Source organism: Microtus pennsylvanicus, chromosome 1, assembly GCF_037038515.1.
Source record: "Microtus pennsylvanicus isolate mMicPen1 chromosome 1, mMicPen1.hap1, whole genome shotgun sequence".
NCBI lineage: Eukaryota > Metazoa > Chordata > Mammalia > Rodentia > Cricetidae > Microtus > Microtus pennsylvanicus.
The window spans coordinates 152,325,170-152,347,971 of record NC_134579.1 but is presented as its reverse complement, the minus strand read 5'-3'; the positions used below and the strand labels follow the sequence as shown (position 1 = coordinate 152,347,971).

The following is a 22,802-nucleotide window of genomic DNA, read 5'->3' as shown; positions in this document are numbered from 1 at the left end:
TTCACATGCATAGTAGTCTGGAAACATTTAATCATTATCCTCGTGTTACCCATCAAGAATATTGACCTTCCTTGTGCTCTGGCCACACTAGCCGCTGGTAGAGTCATTTAATGACTCAGCAGCCATATGTAACTAATAACATCCACTCTGGTTCCCACAGATAAGAGCCCTCACCTCGTGATTGAAGTCATGTAGGAGAACATTGTCCACCACACTATGTAGAGCTTTGCTGAGACTGATAACCAACAAGAAAGGAAGCAGGGCTCCCTCAGCACAGTCCCACTTGGGCTCCCACTGAGGTCAAGAATCCTCATCTCTATATGTTCCTCAGGGTAGGCACTGATAGGAAGGAACTCAGTCCCAGTGTTGTCTTGTTGCCTGGTTCCCTGCAGACAATGCTGCCCTTGCAGCATTTAGTGTCCATCCTTCCCTCTCCTATAACATTTACCTTTCTCCATCCATTCACTCTCTGTACCACCTCACAGGCAACCACTCAAGGTGGAGCCCACCTGTCCCCTCTTCTTAGATGGTACCCTTCCTTACTCCTCAGGCAGACTCTTCAATGTCCTTTAAAGAAAGTCAGATAATATCCCTTTAGAGGCTCTTCCCTTAACACCTGGCCCGCCCATGTCCAATTCAGGACCTTACCTGCTATTCTGTCCTTCCATGTATCTTATTGCAACTTAATTATATACATTGTATGCACACCCATGGTATATTTATAGTTATATGTTCCATATGCAAACAGAGTTACACGTGCCATGTCATGATGTTACAATTAACCATGGACCTTTGGTAAGATGGTAACTGAGCTGAAACCTTTCTGTGCTTTTTTGGGATTGTGCTTGCCCTTAAGTTTTGGTTGCCTGCTGCATTCAAAATAGCATTTGTGCAAGACTGCAGTCCAGAAGTTGCTTGCTCTATACACCATATGGTCAGGTATGCATGGGACTCCGCCTTCTAAGCTGGCTTAAATAACATTTGTTCATACTATGACACAATGGGCTACCACTGATGCATTTCTTAGAACACAGGTGTCACATGACCACGTGGCCTATGGACATATATCTCAGAACAAAGGACCATTCTTAAGCGACAGTTGGCGGTATATTCATACGTAATGTAAATAAGCACAGATAGGGGGCTGTAGACACGGATAGAGGAGTAAGGCATTTGGTGTGCAAGAGTGAGGACCAGTGTTTGGTCCCCAGAACCTAAAGAAAAGTCAAGTGGACATGACAGGCAGAATGTAATCCCAGTGCACAGGAGACAGAGAAAGGGAATCTGTTGAGCAATCTGGCTAATCAGACTAGCTGAAACAGTGAACCTTAGGGTCAGTCAGAGATCGCACCTCAATGTGGAAGGTGGAGAACACTCCAGAAAGACATTCAGCATCAGACATAGACCTACACACACATAGAAGCATGTATGTGAGCCAGCACCCGAGAACATGTAGTACACAACATGCATTCCTATACAAAAAAGCCAGAAAGCAAATTTGAAATAAAATATTACTTTCTATCACATAAATTAATATATAAATAACATTTATGTTATCTTCCAAACACAAATTATACATTGCTGTCCTAATAAATGATGTGTACGTATATTGTGTTATACTAATAAATGATTTCTGTTAAGCTATAAATTACAAATATGAAATACCATGTGATATTATTTAAAATTGACTAACTTGCATTATATTCATGTGAAAAGATACATTGTATTGTTACATCAATAATATTGTTTATTTTAATTATAAGAAAATTACATAATTCAATATAAATTTAGTTTTAGATCCGAAATTTTAATGTGTTTCTGTCATTCATTTTAATTATCTCTTCAGTATGCCCACAACGGCAGGGCCATTTTTCTTCCCCTGCTGTGAGTGTCTAGTTTGACTCAGTTTCTAACTGGTATGTTTAAAACAAGAGAATATTGTTTAAAAAGTCAGAAACAGGATGGTGATCCAGTATGTTCAGCTAGGAAGCTCATCATGACATGTCCCGTCACAACAGCACAGAAAAGGGCTCCGCCAGAAAAATCACCTTGCAACTCTGTATTCCCACCCTCTATGCCCCTGTCCACCATCCCAGCTGCTTGAACTCAGAGCTTGACCTCACAGTAGCACAGCCTAGATCAGAGAGACCACAATAACTCAGGACCACATCTCCTCCCTATACGGTTGTAGCCATGGAACTCAGGGAGCAGCACAATCTGACTGCTTGAGACACAAGGAGTGAAAAAAGCTAATTTCACATCCCATAGCAGCTCAGACTGACTGTCTTTCACAAACCACGCACTTCCTGTGGCAAATTCCTCTCAGGGATCCTTCCATCTTTGTCAGACACAGACAGTGAAAAAGTCCGTTTAGCTGGCATGGAGCCTGCGCTGGCAAGGAGAGACCTCATCTGCGGGATTGCACAAAGTAATGGGAGCTGAAGAGATGGCTCAGTGGGTAAGAGCATTGTCTGCTCTTCCAAAGGTACTTAGTTCAATTCCCAGCAACCACGTGGTATTTCTCAACCATCTGCAATGAGATCTGGTTCCTGGTCAGTCTTCCTCATTATCTTAGATCATGAAACCTTAAAAAGGAGAGGAGGAGAGGAGAGGGGAGGAGAACTTGAGGGAATGGGATAGTCAAGATGGGGGAAGAATTGAGACAGCAAGGAAAGAGATATCTCAATTGAGGGACCCATTATGGGGCTAGCAAGAAACTTGGCAATAGAGAAATTCCCAGGAATCATCACAAGGATGGCCCCAGTTAAGACCCTAAACAATAGTGGAGAAGATGCCCAAACTAGCCTTGCCCTGTAGTCAGATTGATGACTATCTTAAATATCACCATAACTGATGAGATAAAAGCACAGGCAGAGACCCACATTGGAACACTGGGCTGAGCTCCCAAAGTCCAGTCCAAGAGTGGCACTGGAGTGAGAATATGAGCAAAGAGGTCAAGACCATGATGGGGATACCCACTGAGACATCTTACCAAAGCTAATGGGTGCTCACCAACTCCGGCCAGACAGGGAAGGATGGGTCCTTCTAACTAGGACCAAACTAGGCCTTCTAAATGTGGGTGACAGTTGTATGGCTGGGGCAAACTTCGAGGTCACTTTCTGTGGGACCAGAATTTATCCCTACTGCTTATTCTGACTTTTTGGAACCCATTTTCTTTGAATGGATACCTTGCTCAGCCCAGATATAGGAAGGAGGGCCTTGGTCCTTACTCAAAGCAATGTGCCTTACACTCTCTGAGAAGTGGATGGGGGTAGGGTGGGGGAAAGGTGGAGAGGACAGGAGGAGGGGAGGGAGTGGGAACTGGGATTGGTATGTAAAATAAAAAAAAATGTTTTGTTCTAAAAATAAAATTAAATTAAAAAAAGAAATTTAAAAAATGTAATGAGGCTCAAACCACAAGAGGGCAGCATGGAATCGTGGAAAACTGAGGTCTGGGGCATCTCTGCTGGAACTGCTTCTCCCCTGGAGTCTTGAGAGCTTGCTATCTTTGACAAAGAACGTTTATTTTCTCCATATTTAAAATAGTAGGGTCACTGGGCATGGTGGGGGTATGCTGTTAATCCCAGAACTCAGGAGGCAAAGGAAGGAGGAGCTCTTTTGGATTCAAGGCCAGCCTGGTTTATGTAACAAGTTTCAGGGGTTCCAGGGTTATATAGAGAGATCTTATCTCAAAATTAAACAACTACAAAAACAAAAGAAGGAAGAGAGGAAAAAATATGATTAATGACACCTTGATGGCTGGCTCCAACATCAGAACACCAACCCAGCATATCACCTGTAATAAACTACAACACCAGCAATGAGGCGGGTGAAGGATTGGGAGCTGATGAGGAGAGCTATGTAAGCCCCTTCTCTATCCTAAGTATTGATACAAAGGGGGGGGGTGATTGGCTCCATCACTCAGCCACAGACCATGGGAAAGACCTGAAATGACAGGACAGGGAAAACTGAAAACATGGCAGAGCCCCTTCTAAATCATCCTGTTGGATTTTTGTCCTTCCTTCTATTCCTACCTCACTCACTCTGCTTGGCCTCACAGAATAAGCACTGAGTGGCTCCTGGTAAGATCTGGTAAGATGTGGGAAGACATGGACATGGACTAGAACATTTTCTGTATCCTGACTCCAGACATTTTGGGGCCTGACCTCACACAGGCTATTCCGTATGAGAGAACCCACAAAAAAATAATCCAGACCAGTCCACCAACCCTCTCTGGATCACATTAACTGCCTAGTGAGATGGCAGGTAATCTCCACTCCAGAGGAGATATATTCCTGCAGTCACCACAGGCTTGAACTCAGCAGAAAACCAGGATAAATCAGCATGCCCAGTGAAAAAACATGTATCACCTTGAGAGAAGTCTACTCCCACAATTGATGGGGCTTAGTCAGTACCCAGTAATCAGGAACAACTCAGTGGTCTACCAGTAAGACTGTATCCAGTCATTCATGGTGTATGGTAAGACGAAAGCTCCTAAAATCTGAGGTTTAAGGATAGACAAGATCTGAGCTGAAGGAGGTGGAAAAAGGGAGCATTAGCATTAGAAGATAGCAGGGGGAGATGAGGCAGGGGAGAGAAGTTAGGGTTAGAGTCCGGAGATCTAGAAACAAACCTGAGGTCACTCCTGGGACTGGGTCAGAAGTGTGGGGGACATCTTCACTGGTCACTTTCAGCTCCAGAGTCTCACTGCGTTGGGACCACATAGACCGTTTTGAATAGAGACACTGATAAGATCCAGCAGTGTTTTCATTTACTAGGTCAAGCTGGAATATAGCCCTCCTTGAAGAACGAAAATCATTCATCTTATTGTCTATTTCTGAGCCTTGCTTCTCCAGGCGGAATGTATCATATTCAATAGGGCTTGTGCACACAAATTTTACAGACTGTCCTTGGGGAATCTCAAGGCCTGGATCAGCCAAAATGGAAGGCCGTGGCAGAGATTCTAGGAGAGAAAGAGAGAACAGGAATCTAACTGCACATGGTGAGGACATTGTTATAACACAAAACTAATTGAGACAAACCATTTTTTACTCTTACCAAATTTAGAGTTCTCCATGATCATAGTGAAATTTATAACATCCCCACTTTCTACATTCATATGAATGCCCACCACATGACATTAAGGAACCCAAGTCTGAGCATGTGGTGGGTCTAGCAATGATTTAGCCAAAGAAATGTCAGAACATCACAGACTGGTCTTGTTTGCTACAAGCCCACTGCCTCCCTGGGAACTGCCTTATTCTAGGGACCTGTGCTTGTTCTGGCTTTATCTCCACCTTCTTTCCAGGGTGTTATTGGGGCTTTAAAATCTCACCTACTTGCTGGCACAACTGGATGTCAACCTGTAGAAGAATGAAAATAGACCCATATCTATCACCATGCACAAAACTCAAGTCCAAAAGGATCAAAGACCTCAATATCAATCTGAACACACTGAACCTGATAGAAGAGAAAGTGGGAAGTACCCTAAAACATATGGGCACAAGAGATCGCTTCCTATGTATAACCCAGCAGCACAGACATTAAGGGCCACATTGAATAAATGGGACCTACTGAAACTGAGAAGCTTCGGTAAAGCAAAGGACACTGTCACTAAGACAAAAAGGCAACCTGCTGACTGGGAGAAGATCGTCACCAACCCCGCAACAGACAAAGGTCTGATCTCCAAAATATATAAAGAACTCAAGAAACTAGACTTTAAAATGCTAAATAACCCAATTAAAAAATGGGGCACTGAACTGAACAGAGAATTCTCAACAGAAGAAGTTCAAATGGCCAAAAGACACTTAAGGTCATGCTCAACCTCCTTAGCGATCAGGGAAATGCAAATCAAAACAACTTTGAGATATCATCTTACACCTGTCAGAATGGCTAAAATCAAAAAACACCAATGATAGCCTTTGCTGGAGAGGTTGTGGAGAAAGGGATACCCTCATCCATTGCTGGTGGGAATGCAATCTTGTGCAACCACTTTGGAAATCAGTGTGGCGGTTTCTCAGGAAATTCGGGATCAACCTACCCCTGGACCCAGCAATACCACTCTTGGGAATATACCCAAGAGATGCCCTATCATATAACAAAAGCATTTGTTCAGCTATGTTCATAGCAGCATTATTGGTAATAGCCAGAACCTGGAAAAAACCTAGATGTCCTTCAATGGAAGAATGGATAAAGAAAGTGTGGAATATCTACACATTAGAGTACTATGCTGCAGTAAAAAACAATGACTTCTCGAATTTTGCATGCAAATGGATGGAAATAGAAAACACTATCCTGAGTGAGGTAAGCCAGACCCAAAAAGATGAACATGGGATGTACTCACTCATAATTGGTTTCTAGCCATAAATAAAGGTCACTGAGTCTATAATTTATGATCCTAGAGAAGCTAAATAAGAAGGTGAACCCAAAGAAAAACATATTGTTATCCTCCTGACTATGGGAAGTAGACAAGATTGCCGGGCAAAAAATTGGGATCTTGGGGATGGGGTGGGATGGGGGTAAGGGGAGATGGGGAGAGAAAAGGGAGAAGGGGAGGATGGGGGGAACATGGGGAAACTGGATGATTGGGGATAAAGGAAGGTTGGATAGGGGAGCAGGGAAGCACATATTTTAGTAAAGGGAGCCACCTTAGGGTTGGCAAGAGACTTGAACCTAGAGTGGCTCCCAGGTGCCCAGGGCAATGTCCCCAGTTAGTTCCTTGGGCAGCTGAGGATAGGGAACCTGAAATGACCCTATCCTATAGCAATACTGATGAATATCTTGCATATCACCATAGAACCTTCATCTGGTGATGGATGGAGATAGAGACAGAGACCCACACTGGAGCACTGGACCGAGCTCCCAAGGTCCCAATGAGGAGCAGAAGGAGGGAGAACATGAGCAAGGAAGTCAGGACCACGAGGGGTGCACCCACCCACTGAGACGGTGGGGCTGATCTATTGGGAGCTCACCAAGGCCAGCTGGACTGTGACTGAAAAAGCATGGGATAAAACCGGACTCTCTAATCATGGCAAACAATGAGGGCTGATGAGAAGCCAAGGATAATGGCACTGGGTTTTGATTCTACTTCATGTTCTGGCTTTGTGGGAGCCTAGCCAGTTTGGATGTTCACCTTCCTAGACGTGGATGGAGGGGGGAGGACCTTGGACTTTCCACAGGGCAGGGAACCCTGACTGCTCTTCCGACTGGAGAGGGAGGGGGAGAGGAGTGGGGGGAAAGGGAGAGGGGCAGGAGGAAGGAGAGGGAAATTGGAGGCTGGGAGGAGGCAGAATTTTTTTTCAATAAAAAATTTTAAAAAATGAAAAAAAATCTCACCTTCTTCAAACTGTCTGAATGTAAGGGCATCCCCATAAAAATCACAGATAATTATACTTATGTCAAGAGACAAAATGCTCAACTTACCATGTTCAAGGTGATGTCTTGTACCTTGTGGAACAGCTGGATCAAATTAATCAATATGGATGAACTCACAAACTTGCATTTATGACAAATTTATACATGCATAGTTGCTAGCCATGCTGAGTAATTGACTTCCTGCCCTTATCCATGTGCAATGATATTTTGTGCCCTTAGACAAACAGTTCCTAATCCTATCTCCTTTCTTCACTTATTCTTCATATATTTTTAATATCTTGTTCATCTTCTAAGGATGCCTTCCATGTTTCTATGGTTTCACACATACAAGAAACACAGTATCTTCCATTTGAAGGCAAATTATGGGAGGGAGGACTGATTTGAGAGAATAATTGTCTGAGCAGGTGGCAGAAAGATTATGATGAATGTAAGGGGTGAGCATAGGCATCTCAAGAGACAGGTGAGATCAGAGTGACACAGAAGAGACTTGCACTGAAACCCGAGAGACAGAATATAAATATATACCATTGTTATTTGTTGATTAAAAACACTTTTAACCAAAAAAAAAAACAAAGAAAAGTAGGTGGCAAAAGGAAGAGGTGATGTCTGCATATTTGGGAGTGTTTATGATGACAGGGGATATTCAAGGATCCCCCTCCAGGTCTCCCAGGTGCACATGATCCTCTCCAAAGCCGAACTGAAGACATGACTCACCTTGCTGAGTATTAATTGTCCATCCCAGGCACAGCACTAAAAGAGAAAACCCATTAAGAAAGATCCTCACGGCATGGCTTCTTTAGCAATGAGAATCTAAGAAGGACTAGATATTCGTGGGGACATCCAGCCTCTCACGATTACCCAGTCATTCCTCTTCTATATTAATGTGATGTGGGATTATCCTCTGTATGCTGTGAATACAATTGGTTAATAAAGAAACTGTTTTGGGCCTGCACAGGGCATGGTAGAGGTAGGCAGAGAAAACTAAACTGAATGCTGGGAGAAGGAAGGTGGAGTCAGGAGATGCCATGTAGCCACCAGAGGGGAAAGGCATGAGCTGCTAGCTGGAACCTTGCTGGTAGGCCACGGACCTCATGATAACATATAAAATAATAGAGATGGTTTAATTTAATATGTAAGAGCTTGCTAAGAATATGATATAATAATTGACCAAGTAGTGATTTAATTAACAGAGTTTCTGTGTGATTATTTCAGAAGTCTGGGTGGTTGGGAAATGAACATGCAGCCTCCTACAACATATTGGCACACCAACATGGTCAACTATATACATATAAAACCTGGGAAATCTTAGAAAGGAATCCTAGACACACACACACACACACACACGCATGCACGCACGCACGCGCGCACACACACACACAAAACAGAGTTTCATGCAACTTCTTGTTCTCTTTGCTAAAAGCAAGCAGAGGCATGATTCCTTTAAGAGAGTTCTTCCTGATTCAGCAGTAGCAAAAAAAAAAAACCCTCAGTTTCAAAACAGCAGTTTCCTGGTTCACCAGCACAAATGGCTCTGACTCTTTCAGGAGGTCCAGCTATAAAACATTTCAATGGTGTCTGTGAGCAGAGTGCTACAACTTGCTTAATGGTAACATAGACCTGCTGTGTGCCTAAAAATGGGGCTGTGAGCATGGCTCTCAGAGGCAGCAAACATGTCTCCATCATGTTGGACTGGGCAGAGCAAGCAGGCATGGCCATATTTGCCCTAGCCATGCCCACCTAGCATTTTAAGAAGTAATTCTGGTCAGAAAATAATTACAGATACACAATAAAGACAGATTCAGATGAAAAAGACCTCTAAATGGGTCACATTGTGTTTTTAAAAAATGTACGTAGGCTTGAGAGAAAGAAGAAAAAGAATATAGAGAGTTATAAAAAAGTAAATTATTTAAAAAAACAAAGTCTTTAAAGAGACAGAGTAAACTTGTAAAAAAAGTAATAGAATAGGAAAGATGAGCCATGTAAAGATGGAATACACACAGAAAGTCTGGATTATGTATATTTATTGTGTTTTCATTATATTTTTTGGCTGTGAAGCAGGTACATAAAGAGAGACATTTCATTGTATGGACTGTTCAGCTAAGCCAACATATAATATATTTTAAAAGTATCTCAGCTTAAGAATTTGAGTCTAAAGATTTGTTGCTTTGGAAAAGAGGCTCGGCTTTTGTTTCCACAGAAGATGAGAACCTGTGGATCAATTCCAGACTAATGTTGTTTGATGGATCAAGACCCCCTGAAAGGTTGCCATAAACACCACCAAAATATTTTGACCAACAAAAAGCAGGAAGCAGTTTGGAGAGATCTATGCCCAAATTCCAAAATATTGTTTATAAATGTTTGTTTACATTTAAAGGGGGATATGCTATAGATATGAATAATTTGCTTTGGTATGGATCTTGATCTATTGATAAAAATTTAAGGTCTATTTTGTTATATTTTCTCTTGATTAAGGTATTGTGTTTGTGCAGCTCATTTTAAAATGTAATGTATAAGCTGGGTGGTGGTGGCGCACGCCTTTAATCCCAGCACTCGGGAGGCAGAAGCAGGCGGATTTCTGGGAGGTCGAGGCCAGCCTGGTCTACAAGAGCTAGTTCCGGGACAGGCACCAAAGCTACAGAGAAACCCTGTCTCAAAAAATAAAATAAAATAAAATGTAACGTATAATTAAGAAACATAGGTTAATAGAGAGTCATCTATAATAATCAAGTTTATAAACATGATAGCTAGGTTTTCTAGATGTAGAGAGATATATTTCAGATAGACAGGCATTCTTCAACCACTTCAAAGAGCTATAGAATGTGGCATTTAAAATGTTTTAATAACTTAGACTTTTCATGACAATGAAACACATCTGCTCCTGGCAGCACCATTTACTTCAAGAGGCTGATGGACATCAAAGAAGCTCCTTATGGAGTTGGTTAGCCATTTGAGCAAAAAAACTGCTCTTGCCTGGATTGATTGATGTTATGCAGTATTAACTGGGCATGCAGGACCCACAGAGAAATGACTGCTGTCTTGCCTAAAGGTGAGATTGTCTTTCAGGGTTACTGCTTCATAAAAGAGTCTACAAGACATTTCGCAGAACACAGAAGAAAGTGACTGACAAGCTGCCAATATAGGCAGAACTGTCTTTGAAATTTCCTGCTTCATGGAAAAGTCTGCTGGATACTATGTGCCTGCAGGTTGAAGATTGGATGCCCCAATAATACAGAAGAACTTTGTGTGACTGTCCAGGTAGCAAGATGCCTCTGTCAATTCTAGAGTTTTGGAAGTGGCTTACAATACACTTCCTATTATCCTTTTTTTGCCTTTGATGGAGTTGAAGAATAGATAGTTATAATTATAGCTTTCCTTGGTCATTATAAAAGATAAAGTACATACAAATATTGTAACTATAATTCTTGCTTGATACCTGTTTTGTACATGTAATTTTACTATGTTAAAATTAAAACCTTCCATTTTATTTAAACAAAAAGGATAGGTGATGTGGAATTCTCCTCTGTGTGGTTTGATTACCATTGGTTAATAAAAAAAACTATTTTGGGCCTGTACAGGGCAGAATAGAGGTAGGTGGGGAAAACTAAACTTAGTTCTGAGAGAAAGAAGGCAGAGACAGGAGATACCATGTAGCCCCAAGAGGGGAAAGACACGAGCTGCTAGCTGGAACCTTGATGGTAGGCCATGAGCCTCATGGTAAAATATAAAATAATAGAAATGGGTTAATTTAATATGTAAGCGCTTGCTAGGAATATGCTGTAGTGATTGGCCAAGCAGTGATTTAATTAATACAGTTTCTGTGTGATTATTTTGAGAGTCTGAGCAGCTGGTAAATGAACAAGCAGCCTCCTACAACATTAATATCAGAGTATAGTCCTCGTTCTTCTTGTGAAAGAACTCTTAAATATCCTTAAGGTAGAGAAAGAGACTTGGCATCCCAGCTACTCAACTGAGTTACATATTCAAGTATTACTTGGGCTACAAAGTGAGTTCAAAGTCAGCCTGAAAATCTTAGTGAGACAGTGTCTCAAAACCAAAAATAAAATGGGTTTAGTTCAGAGCCTAGCCCAGTTGTTTACTTCCTCTGGCAGATGAAAGGAGCAAATACAGAGACCCACAGTCAAACACTAGGTGGAGCTCAGAGAACCCCCGAGGAGAAGAAGGATTTCAGGAGCCTGAAGGGTTGAGGACACCAAAAGAATATGGCCCACAGAATCAACTAAACAGGGCTCATAGGGCCTCACAGAGACTGAAGCAGAAGCCTCAGAACCTGCATGGGTCTGAATAGGCCCGCTGTATATACATTACAGTTGCTTATGTTGGGGTTTTTGTGGAACTCCTAACAGTAGGAGCTGATGTGCCTCTGACTCTTTTGCCTGCCCTTAGGACTCTTTACTCCTACTAGGTTGTCTTGTCAAGTCTTGATATGAGGGTTTGCTCCTAGTCTTATTGCATCTTGTTGTGCAATATTTGGTTGATATCCCTGTGAGAACTGCACTTTTCTGAAGGGACACTAAAGGAGCAGAAGATCTGGGGAAGACGGGTAGGTAGGGGAATTGAGAGTGACTGAAGAAAGAAACTTCTGTCAAGATGTACTGTATGAAAGGCCCATAAATAAAATGAAAAAAATGAGAAAAAGTAAAATGAGGGCTGGGATGTATGGGAGAAAGTTTCACAAGGTCTCCACTCTTAGCTGAGGAGCTATTGAAAGTTGGTGGCTTCCGGGGAAGGAAGAGTCAATTTTCTCTAAGGGTGTGACCAGGGTCAAGCAGATAGCCCCATTCCCTTGAGTATATGAGCAGCACAAATTATGTTCACTGGATTATTGTTTGTTAAAAGGAGACACAAAGTATAAGGGGAGAGGGAATTGGCATGGTGTTACAGGCAAGAATGGGGATGATATGATCAAAACATACTGCATGCACCTATGAAATTCTCAAAAAGATATTTCAAATATATGTAATAGCAAAAATATATCCCTCATTATGCCCATGGATAAATGCATTCTGCACCCCTCATCTGAGAAGCTTTTATTTGCAATTGATGGAGATTAACAAGGAGACACATAACTGACCAAGGGGTAGAGACTAAGTTTGCAGAATGCTCAACCTTAAAGGGAGCATACACACCATACATCTCCTCCTCCCAAGACTCAGAAGTCATTTAGGAAGAGGTGATGGAAAAAGCACAAAAGCCAGAAGCAGTAGATGTCTTTGGGGGACTACAGGGTGTCCTGATCACAGAGGGCAGCTGCACATATTAACTCATAGCATGCACAAAACCTGTGTATAACCAAGCCAGACAAAATCCAGAACTGAAAGGAAATTTAGGCAAATTCTCCCTGTTTTAGCCTTGGAGCTAAAGGGAATTCCTGGATGCTGGAAGAGGGAGACTCAGTTTTCTTTAAGAGTGTAACCCCTGGAATCAGGAGTAGTGGAACACACCTTTAGCATTTGAGGGGCAGAGGCAGGTGAATCTCTGTGAGTTTCTGATTTAGGCTAGTCTCAATAGTGAGTTCTAGAACAGCCAGAGCTACACAGTAAGACAGTGTCTCTTTAAAAAAATGAAGAAGTGCAGAAGTGCAATCTCTATCAAGTCAACCATGCTCCAGTGCTAGACCATGAATTCAAGAATAATCGGGCAGCACAGATTGGTAGTAAAGGTTTAAAAAAAAGAGGGACACAAAGTTAAGTGGGTAGGGAAGAGGGGTAGATCTTGGAAGAGTTCATATGAGTCAAGTAAGGAACTCTCAAAGAACTAATAAAAGTTTCTTAAGAATAAAAGAATCTCTGAACAAGGGTACTCAATAGTATGTAACATCTGTGATTTTAAAAAATAAAAAGAGTATTTGGATTTAGGAAATAGGATTCTGTGGTATCATGTTTACTAACGTACTGGGCTCTGAGCTCAAGCTCCAACACTGGGGGAAAAATGCTCTCAGGTCATCTTCCCTTCCAAACAGGCCCTTTCTCACTCCTTTTAAAGCTGAACTGGGCCACATGCCCCATCTCTGTTTCTAGCAATAAGTCTGTGGTGAAAACCCCAAGTAGGGGTCAGAGTGGAGAGAGTCTCCTCCCAGAGGACTCCAGAATCTGCTTGGCTGGTTTCAGGCCTGAGTGGGAAATAGACTCCGTTCCCCAAATCACCTACCCCATCCCTCCAGTTGTCCCGGACTCACCGAGGGCCAGCACCATGGCAGAATGAAGTGACATGACTCAAGCTTCAGCAGTCTGACGCAGTCTGAAGCTGAAGCCCTGCAGTGAACACACGAAGCAGGATGTGTGGGCTGGGGCTCATTACAAGGTTTCTCTATTAGTTTCCTCACATGAAGAGGAAGAGGTTTCTCCTCTGAGCTTTCTTTCCTTCAGTCACTGCCTCTTTGAGAAGGGTTCAGATTCTAAAAAATACAGCAGACCTCTGAGTTTGGGTGCAATTGGATTCATTCCTCAACATATTTGTCTTGCTATAAATATGTGAGACACAGAAGTATAAGATTTACACATCAGTCCTTATTGTAGAAATAAATGACACTTGATCTTTGGGCATTTCAACACCCAAAGCTCACATTTCCTAATGTTTAAAATGAAAATCATAAAGCCTTCCCTAAATGTTTGTTGTTATGGTATTTGGAAGAGCCTAAACAGATACTTGACGTGTTAAATATGCCCTGCTACAGATAATGGCCTTTCTTATTAAATAATATTGGTGTCTGTGTGTGTATATGTGTGTGTGTGTGTGTGTGTGCTTCACAGTGTGTGTAGCAGTCAGAGGACAACTTGGCAAAGTTGGTTCTTTCATCCTACTATATAGGTCCTAGGGATGAAACTTGAGTTTTCAGGTTTGGGAGCAAGCATTTTTATCCACTGGGCAATCTCATTGACCCAGATGATATTTTTAAGATTTATTTTTATTTCATGTGCATTGGTGTCTCACCTGTCTATGTATCTGTGTGAGGATGCTGCTTCCTCTGGAATTGGAGTTGCAAACAGTTGTGAGTTGTCAGGTGGATGTTGGGAATTGAACCTGGGTCCTCTGGAAGAGCAACTAGTGCTCTTAACCACTAAATTATCTCTCCAGCCACAGATGATATTTTTTAAAGATAACAAATATTGCCAGGAGTAGAGAAATTGGATCTTTTTCATGCTCTTAACAGGAACCCAGGGCCCCAACTGTTATAAGAAAAGCTGCCTCTCGAATCTAAAGAAGCTAAGTAAGAAGGTGAACCCAAGGAAAAACATATAGTTATCCTCTTGGATAAGGGAAGTAGACAAAACTGCCGGGGGGGAAAAGTGGGATCTTGGGGGTGGGGTGGGATGGGGGTTAGGGGAGATGGGGAGAGAAAAGGTAGAAGGGAAGGAGGGTGGACTTGGGGAAACAGGAGGATCGGGATAAAGGAAGGTTGGATAGGGGAGCACGGAAGCACAATTCTTAGTTAAGGGACCCACTTTAGGGTGGGCAGGAGACTTGACCCTAGAGGGGCTCCCAGGTGCCCAAGCTGAGGTCCCCAGTTAGTTCCCTGGGCAGCTGAGGATAGGGAACCTGAAATGACCCTACCCTAGAGCAATACTGATGAATATATTGCATATCATCCTAGAACTTGCATCTGGCGATGGATGGAGATAGAGACAGAGACCCACACTGGAGCAATGGACTGAGCTCCCAAGGTCCCAATGAGGAGCAGAAGGAGTAAGAACATGAGCAAAGATGTCGGGACCACGAGGAGTGCACCCACCCACTGAGACAGTGGAGATGATCTACTGGGAGCTCACCAAGGCCAGCTGGACTGTTACCAGAAAAAGCATGGGATAAAACTGGACTCTCGGAACATGGCGAACAATGAGGGCTGATGAGACGCCAAGGACAATGGCACGCGGTTTTGATCCAACGCAATGTGCTGGCTTGGTGGGAGCCTAGCCAGTCTGGATGTTCACCTTCCTAGATATGGATGGAGGGGGGAGGACCTAGGACGTACCACAGGGCAGGGAACCCTGACTGCTCTTTGGACTGGAGAGGGAGGGTGAGAGGAGTGGGGGGAAGGGGAGAGGGGTGGGAGGAGGGGGAGAAGAGTGGGAGGAGGGGGAGAAGAGTGGGAGGAGGGGGAGGGAAATGGGAGGCTGGTGGGAGGAGGTGGAAATTTGTTTTTTTTTTCTTTTCTTTATCCTCCTTTTATCAATAAAAAAATTTAAAAAAAAAAAAAAGAAAAGAAAAGCTGCCTCTGAGAGAATGAGTCACAATCATTTTCAGGGACCTGAGGCCCTCCTTCCATGCCACTGATGGAAAAAATGTGTAAATCAGAGGGGGAAAAAGCTCTTCCTCTGTTGAAATAGCATGAAGATTTCACAAAATAAGAAATTAAAAATAGAACCCAAGTAAGGGAATAAAAGTATGGAAGTGAGCTGTCAGCACTTATGGAATCATTGCAACACTATTCACAAGAGCTATGATGGGGAAATTGTCCAAAGAATGGCTGGACCTTCAAGAAACAGCTTGACCCAGTAAACAACCTCAGAAGGGAAGGCACTGCATTGTTCCCTCACATGAGGTATGTTAAGTAGTCATATTCAAGCTGCACATTCCGATCCATGCCTGAAATTCGTGCACTTGGGAGGATGAACAGAAGATCACCAAGAGTGCAAGGCCAATCTTTACTACATAGTGAGTTCTAAACCAGTCTGAGCTATATAGCAAGAGTCTGGCTCAAAACCCATGAAGTAGTTAAAGAAGTCAAATTCATAAAAGCAAAGTTTAGAATGCTGTCTACTAGAAGGAAAAAAGTGGGGAAGGTATCTATCAATAGACTAAAATGCTAGTCAATCAGTAAGAATAAGTCTAAGACAACATAATACCATAGTCAATAAAACAGAGCTGCACAGTTAAAACGTTAAAAGAACAAGTTTTATCCTTTTCTCTGTTTTAGCTAGGTTTTCTATTGCTGCGATAAAATATGAGCAAAAGTAATGTGGAGAGAAAAGGGTTTATTTCATCTTGGACCTCCATGTAACACTATCACTGAAGGAAGTCAGGGCAGGAACTCAAGACAGAAGCCTGGAGGCAGGAACTGAAACAGAGCCTGTGGAGGAATACCTCTTACTGGCTTGCTCTTATGGTTTACCCAGTCTTCTTTCTTTTACAGCCCAGAACTATCATTCTCACACTGGGCTACGGCCATCCACATCCATCAATAATCAAGAAAATGACTCAGAGCTTTACCCACAGGCCAATCTGATGGGTGGATTTTCTTAATTGATGTTTTCTCTTCCCAAATTACTGTGGCTTGTGTCAAGTTGACAAAACACTAGCCAGCTCCCTATCGCTCTCACTCCCCCCCCTTTTGTTCCCTCTCACTTTCTGTCTCCTCCCTCTTCCTTTTTCTCCTTCTCCCTTTACCTGTCCCCTCCTCTCTTTCTCTCTCCCTCTATACCTGTCCCCTCCTCCTCCCTCTCTATCCACCCATCCCTCTCTCCCTCCCTCTCTATATTCATGCAGTACCATTAAAACTGGAAAGGGGAACTCAGCCTGCTTACAGGCTGAGGGTCTGGGGACACAGTGGTGAGTGCAATGGCTGCAGGGGTTTCTTTGTTCCTCTGAGCCAGCACCTACCAAGCCTGCCCTTTTGTCTGCAAGGTCCTTGGCCAGCAAATGGCCCTGATCCAGTACCAGGAGATCCATCTGGAGGGATAAGTCTGGCTGGACACCCTGGAAACCGAGTACAGGCACCCTCCAATCCCCTAAACTTTCTGGCCATTCAGCAGGGCTTCTCCCTGGCTTTCTCTACTTATTCTATCCCAGCTTGCCCCCAAGCACTCCTTTCCATCTGCGGGGTCTTTAGATCCACCACCACAGCCTACTTCAGGGAGGAGGGGATCTGAGAGCCAACTCCAGTGCTAAGGGTACCTAAAAGAGGGAAGAACAAGAAAAAAAACCAACTACACAGTTAGCCACAGCAAAGATCGGACCAAACCATCAAAACTCTCCTGACCACATTTGAAGGAAGTGATGGGCAGGTGCCAATGCAAGAATTCCTCCAACAACCTAAAAAGCAACATGATAACACCAGAATTCAGTGATCATGCAACAGGAAGACTTGAACACTCTAATACAGAAGAAGTAGAAGAAATTGACTTTAAACGTAACACTATGAAAGTGATAGATAACATTAAACAGGACGGAAAAAATTCCTTTAAAGAAATGGATGAGGGCTCACCCCCAAGCTGAGTTAACTGGGTGTCGCTGCGGTCCACGTCCCCGTGAGGGGCTGAATCGCTGAAGTGGCTACGCTGCGGAGCGAGGGCCACAGGCCTGCCGCGCCCAGTGTGTCTGGCACCGCAGAGGAGGATCTGCCTCTATCCTACAGGTGCCTCAGCCAATGCCATGGCCTGGGAGTGCCCTGCCCAACTGCTCTCACCTGCAAAGCCAGACTTAATATGCCAAGTACAGGATGCCAAGCCCACAGCTGCCCAAGGAGGACATCATCAGCCTGGCCTCCCAGTCTGCACTGAGCAGATACCTCTGATCCCTGGGCCAAGCAGAAGGCAACTGTGGACAGCCTGAAGGGCTGGCTGGCTCAGAGACCACCAGCCTTGCTTCCAGTTCGCCAGCAAGATGTGGACAGCCCTGGTGCTGGTTTGGACTTCCTCCATGCCCTTATCTAGAAGCCATAGCGTGACTGAGGAGCCGTGACACTCAGTAGCAACCAAGATGCGGCGTCAAGCCATGAAGCAAACCGTGACTAGGGATACAGGTCCGAGAACAGCCACAGTGCCGCCTGCTCCTGTCACGCCGACCACGGGGACCTGGGCAGCTATCCCGAACTCGACCAGAGTGACAGCAGAGATGACAATGCACTGGACAAACACGAGCACTCTGACCACCAGAGAAGGCACGGCGGGCAGTGTGACCTCCAGTTCCCTTACACCACCTCCATCATCAGGGCCTGTGACCGTGGGGCCATCTCCACCCACCACCACTGCTGGACTTCCCTCTCTCAGCACACCACATGCGGAAGTGCCAAGTACAGATGCCAGCACATCACCAAGATCAGCCACAGTGGCAACGGTGGCCCCACATACCGCGACTATTGCTGCAGGCACCATAAACACAAGCGGTCCCACAAAGACTCCGAGTCCTGCCGAAAGCACACCTACTAACACATCCCCCATGAGATCCCCACTTCAGGTGCCCAAACCCAAGGTACCACCATCTAGGTGACAACAGAACAGCCAGTGCATAGCACAGCTGGCAGCTCAACACCTGGTCCTTCAAATACCACCCTGGAGCCCACCACCACCCGCTCTGTGGCTTCAACGTCCTCGGCAGTAGTGACCACCACTCAGATACAAACCAAGGAGCCAACTGCCAGCACAATGCCAGTGCCTTCTACCAGCCCGACCCCAGAGTGGAAGCCACAACACTCACCACGCAGCCAAGCCCTGCATTATCTACCCAGGGGATAAGTGGGCCAGGCACACCCCTGACAACAGAGCGGATGGAGACCAAAGCCACAGCTGGTACTGCCTCTGCTGGGCCAACACCCAGGAGCTCCAGGGACCCTAAGGTACCAACCACAGACTCGTGTCAGCTCAGCACCCAAGGCCAGTACCTAGTGATCACCCCTGAGCCCCTCACCCCATCCTTAGGGAACAAAATGTTGCTTCTGGTGGTGCTCGTTTTTGGGGTGACCCTGTTCATCGCAGTCCTAGCGATGTTTGCCCTGCAAGCCTATGAGAGCTACAAGAAGAAGGAATACACACAGGTGGACTACCAGATCAATGGCATGTATGCCGACTCAGAGATGTGAGCCCAGAAGGCTGGCCTCCTCCGTGGCCTTCTGTTTTGTCTCAGACCAAACCAAGTGCCTCCAGATCCTTTTGGTGCAATTTCGGAACTGTGCCAGATGCGTAGACACTGTAGCTGCTGTCAGACCACTCCAGGAACAGGAGAGAGCTGCCTTTTCATAGTTATTTTTTTAAACCATCACATATGCAAGTGTGACCGCGGTCAAGGGGGCCTGGGCCGTTTGGCTGTCGGCGTGTGAGATCTTGACCAGAATTAAGATCAGTGGCTGCTCTCAAAAAAAAAAAAAGAAAGAAAGAAAGAAAAAGAAAAAAAGAAATGGATGAGAAGACTAACAAAAAGGTAAAAGAAATGAATAAATCCCTCAAATATACCCAAGAAAACCAAGAAAAAGCAATCAAACAGGTAATGGAAACAGTTCAAGACTTGAAAACTAAAAAGAAAAAAAGAAAAAAAAACACATTGCCTGTTCTCTAGATGTTTAATAGAAGCAGCCAGCTACACATATGGGCATTGCTCAATGCATCTCAATCCACCCTCCTCAGATTAATGGTTACTCCTTTTTCCTGAGGAGTTTGGTGTTAGAGAAGACCTGCTGCTTTTCTTCACTTATCAGATATATTTTTTTAAAATAACTGAGAATAAAATAAATTAAAATTAAAAGACTTGAAAACTGAAATGGAGGCAATGAAGAAAACACAAACCAAGGGATGGCTAAATATGGAAAATCTGGGTAAACAAACAGGAACTTCAGAGACAAATATAACCGACAGAATACAAGAGATAGAAGAAAGAATCTCAGGCGCTGAAGATACTGTAGAGGAAATAAAACTGGAGGGGGGACAGAGTAACATAAAATCCTAAAGGGACTGAATAGATAAGAGACAGACCTAGGATTTGAGGTCGGATAGATACCTTTATGTCAAGACCAGAAAAGGCAGCGCTTTGCATGCCATGAGCCCAGGGAGAGGAGAGATATCCTCCCACAGCATCTCTAAGGTCTTCTGCATCTGAAGACAAGCATGGTGACTCCTGTGCACCTTGCCACTTCCTGACACTGGTGGTGGCTGACTAAACAGTTTGTGCTCAATATTCCTCCTAATAAAAACCTAGCTCTGTGTAAGTAGCTCTGTTCTGAGCCTGGGAACATGAACAGGAAGGAAATGAATTTTTTTAATTTTTTTTATTTATTCTGTATACAATATTCTATCTGCATGTATGCCTACAGGCCAGAAGAAGGTACCAGACCTCATTACAGATGGTTGTGAGCCACCATGTGGTCACTGGGAATTGAACTCAGGACCTTTGGAAGAGCAGGCAATGCTCTTAACCACTGAGCCATCATTCCAGCCCCAGGAAATGAAATTTCAACTGAGACATTTTAACAGTCCAACCTGTGGTTCACAGAAGTCTTGATCTTGCAATGGTCCTACCTAACCACGCAGCCCCAGCTTTTCCAAAGCATCTCATATGACCAGTAAGGCCAAATAATACTCATGGTGAAGTAAATTTTATGCATTGAGGGTTACTGGTAATCAATCCATTCTTTAATAAAAGAGGGAGAGGTTTCACAAGACCTTTGCCCTCCTTTACTTCTATCATTGGCAACAACATCATCAAGATGTAATGTCCATAAGTCACACATAGAGTCATTGTGAAGCAGAATGGACTAACATTAACCAAAATACTAACCAAACATGAGAGTTGGGATCCCTAGAAAATTTCTGAGTTGTTAAACTTGAAACTTTCCGAACTTTGGAATTCCTACCCCTCCCTCCTTCGCTTATTCCCTTACTCTCTACTTCTGCACTCCCTCTCTTGGTTCTTTCAGTAGTAAGGAATAAGTTTAGGGTCTCCCACATGCCAGACAGGCACTCTACTGTTGAGTTATAGCTCTAAACCCTTTAAACTTTGATGTGTATGTTTTGGCTGCATGTATGAAAATTAAAAAACGCAGTATAAGCCAACTCCTAATGACTTATTGTTATACCTGTAGATTGCCATGTATCTCAAGCCTCAACAGAGAAATTCATAGACTCTACAGAACGGAACTAAATTATATATATTATATATGTGTATATATAATAACATTCTTTTTAATGTCTCCTCCTCCTCTTTTGCCTCTTTCTTTTTCTCCTTCATTTAAAGACATCGTGTCATATAGCTAGGCAGCCTTTAATTCACTATATAGTCAGAGATGACCTTGAATTCCAGACCTGCCTGATTTTACCTCCCAAGTTATGGAATGGCAGGAATGTGCCACCAAGCAGTGTTGGGTTTGTTTCTTTGCTTGCTTTTTTGTTTATAGACACTGAATAAAATTAGTGATACCCAAATATTCATAGATGTAGAGACATCCACTGGAGCATAGTCAACCTACCATGAATCACATCCTTAAAGTAAACTTACTCTCCCTCTCATGGAAGCCATCAATTGCCAATCAAACCTAAGCTGGAAGTGGGACCTAGAGAGCCTTTACCCCATCCATACTGGACTTTCAACTGGCTTGATCTTATGCAAGTCACCAAAGTTCATGACCTAATAGCCCTGTCTGTTCAGCATTTCACAGCACTCCTCCCATCTTCTGGCTTCTTTTGTTGGCAGCTTGTGTAAACAGTTACAAAGAAAGAATCAATAGCTTTATTATTTATCTTGAAAGGTAATCTTATAAGAAATTTTAAAGGAATCACAAACCTAAACTTTTATATATGGAAAACATTTATATTCACTTTAAATCTTTAGGGTGCATACTCACTCATCAATAGTTCCTTATATCAGGAGGTTGAGGGCAAAATAGGTACAAGGAATTAATCATCACCTTTGATCACGAACCAATTCTAGCAAGGAAAGTACATCATCTAGTAAAACTTGGGCTGCTTTGTGTTTGTGACCCTAACCTAATGGATCTATAATTTAGCTATATGCCCTTGTAAATTTTAGATTATTTTCTATGATTTTTCATCTCAAACCTATTTGACCAAAATATCTAGTCTAACTTCAAGTTATTTTCAAAGCTTTGTTTCAGCTATGATGCACTCCAAAGCCTGTGAACACACCTCCCAACATTAAGACTAGAAGAATTTAAACTAGCTGGGCTACGGGGACTCAATTATTTTTTCTAATTATTGACCTGAGCAACAGTCTGTATGGCTCCTCAATAGAAACTCATGTGTCGTAGGTGTGTGTCACTTCCTTGTTTGACTTTTTATCATGAAAATTCAATTTAAATTAACATTATTATTATCAATTAGAGAGTACAATTTAAGAAGAAATAATCTTCATAATAATACACTGGTAAAAATATCCAATAGAACAGGATGTTTCCATGAGATAAGCACACTACATTACAGGCAGTGATAATCTCCCCATACCCACTCACACCATGTCAGATACCAAAGAAATATAGCAGTGGCAAACGTGTAAGGGCACAGCAGAAACAGAAGACAGTCTGTGGTCTCGGGGGCCTTGCCTATCTGAGGATCACCCATTAGGGATTTTCCTCCTCTTTGACTGACAATTTTGACTTCAATTGCCACCTGCTCCTCTGACATGGTCACTGACAAAATTGATTTAAAATTTTTTTCTTGAGGTCTCCTCTGATACTCTATAAATTGAAC

General features: G+C 43.3%; 1 protein-coding gene and 1 pseudogene across 3 annotated transcripts in view; one reads left to right on the top strand and one right to left on the bottom strand.

The window, feature by feature from the left end:
* Positions 1–22,802, bottom strand: part of LOC142831739 (leukocyte-associated immunoglobulin-like receptor 1) — a 36,620-nt gene that overhangs the window by 1,896 nt on the left and 11,922 nt on the right. The window contains exons 2-4 of one of the 3 annotated variants that reach the window (XM_075942129.1): positions 13,571–13,646; positions 8,089–8,124; positions 4,634–4,963 (exon numbers count right to left, since the gene is read on the bottom strand). In XM_075942129.1, coding sequence (XP_075798244.1) covers positions 4,634–4,963; positions 8,089–8,124; positions 13,571–13,604 — 400 coding nt within the window. In that variant the 5' untranslated portion in view covers positions 13,605–13,646. Of the gene's footprint in view, positions 1–4,633; positions 4,964–8,088; positions 8,125–13,570; positions 13,671–22,802 lie in introns of those variants that run through there. The other 2 variants (XM_075942120.1, XM_075942138.1) reach the window with 2 other exon arrangements.
* LOC142842449 (uncharacterized protein C11orf24 homolog pseudogene) lies at positions 17,812–19,189 on the top strand (annotated as a pseudogene).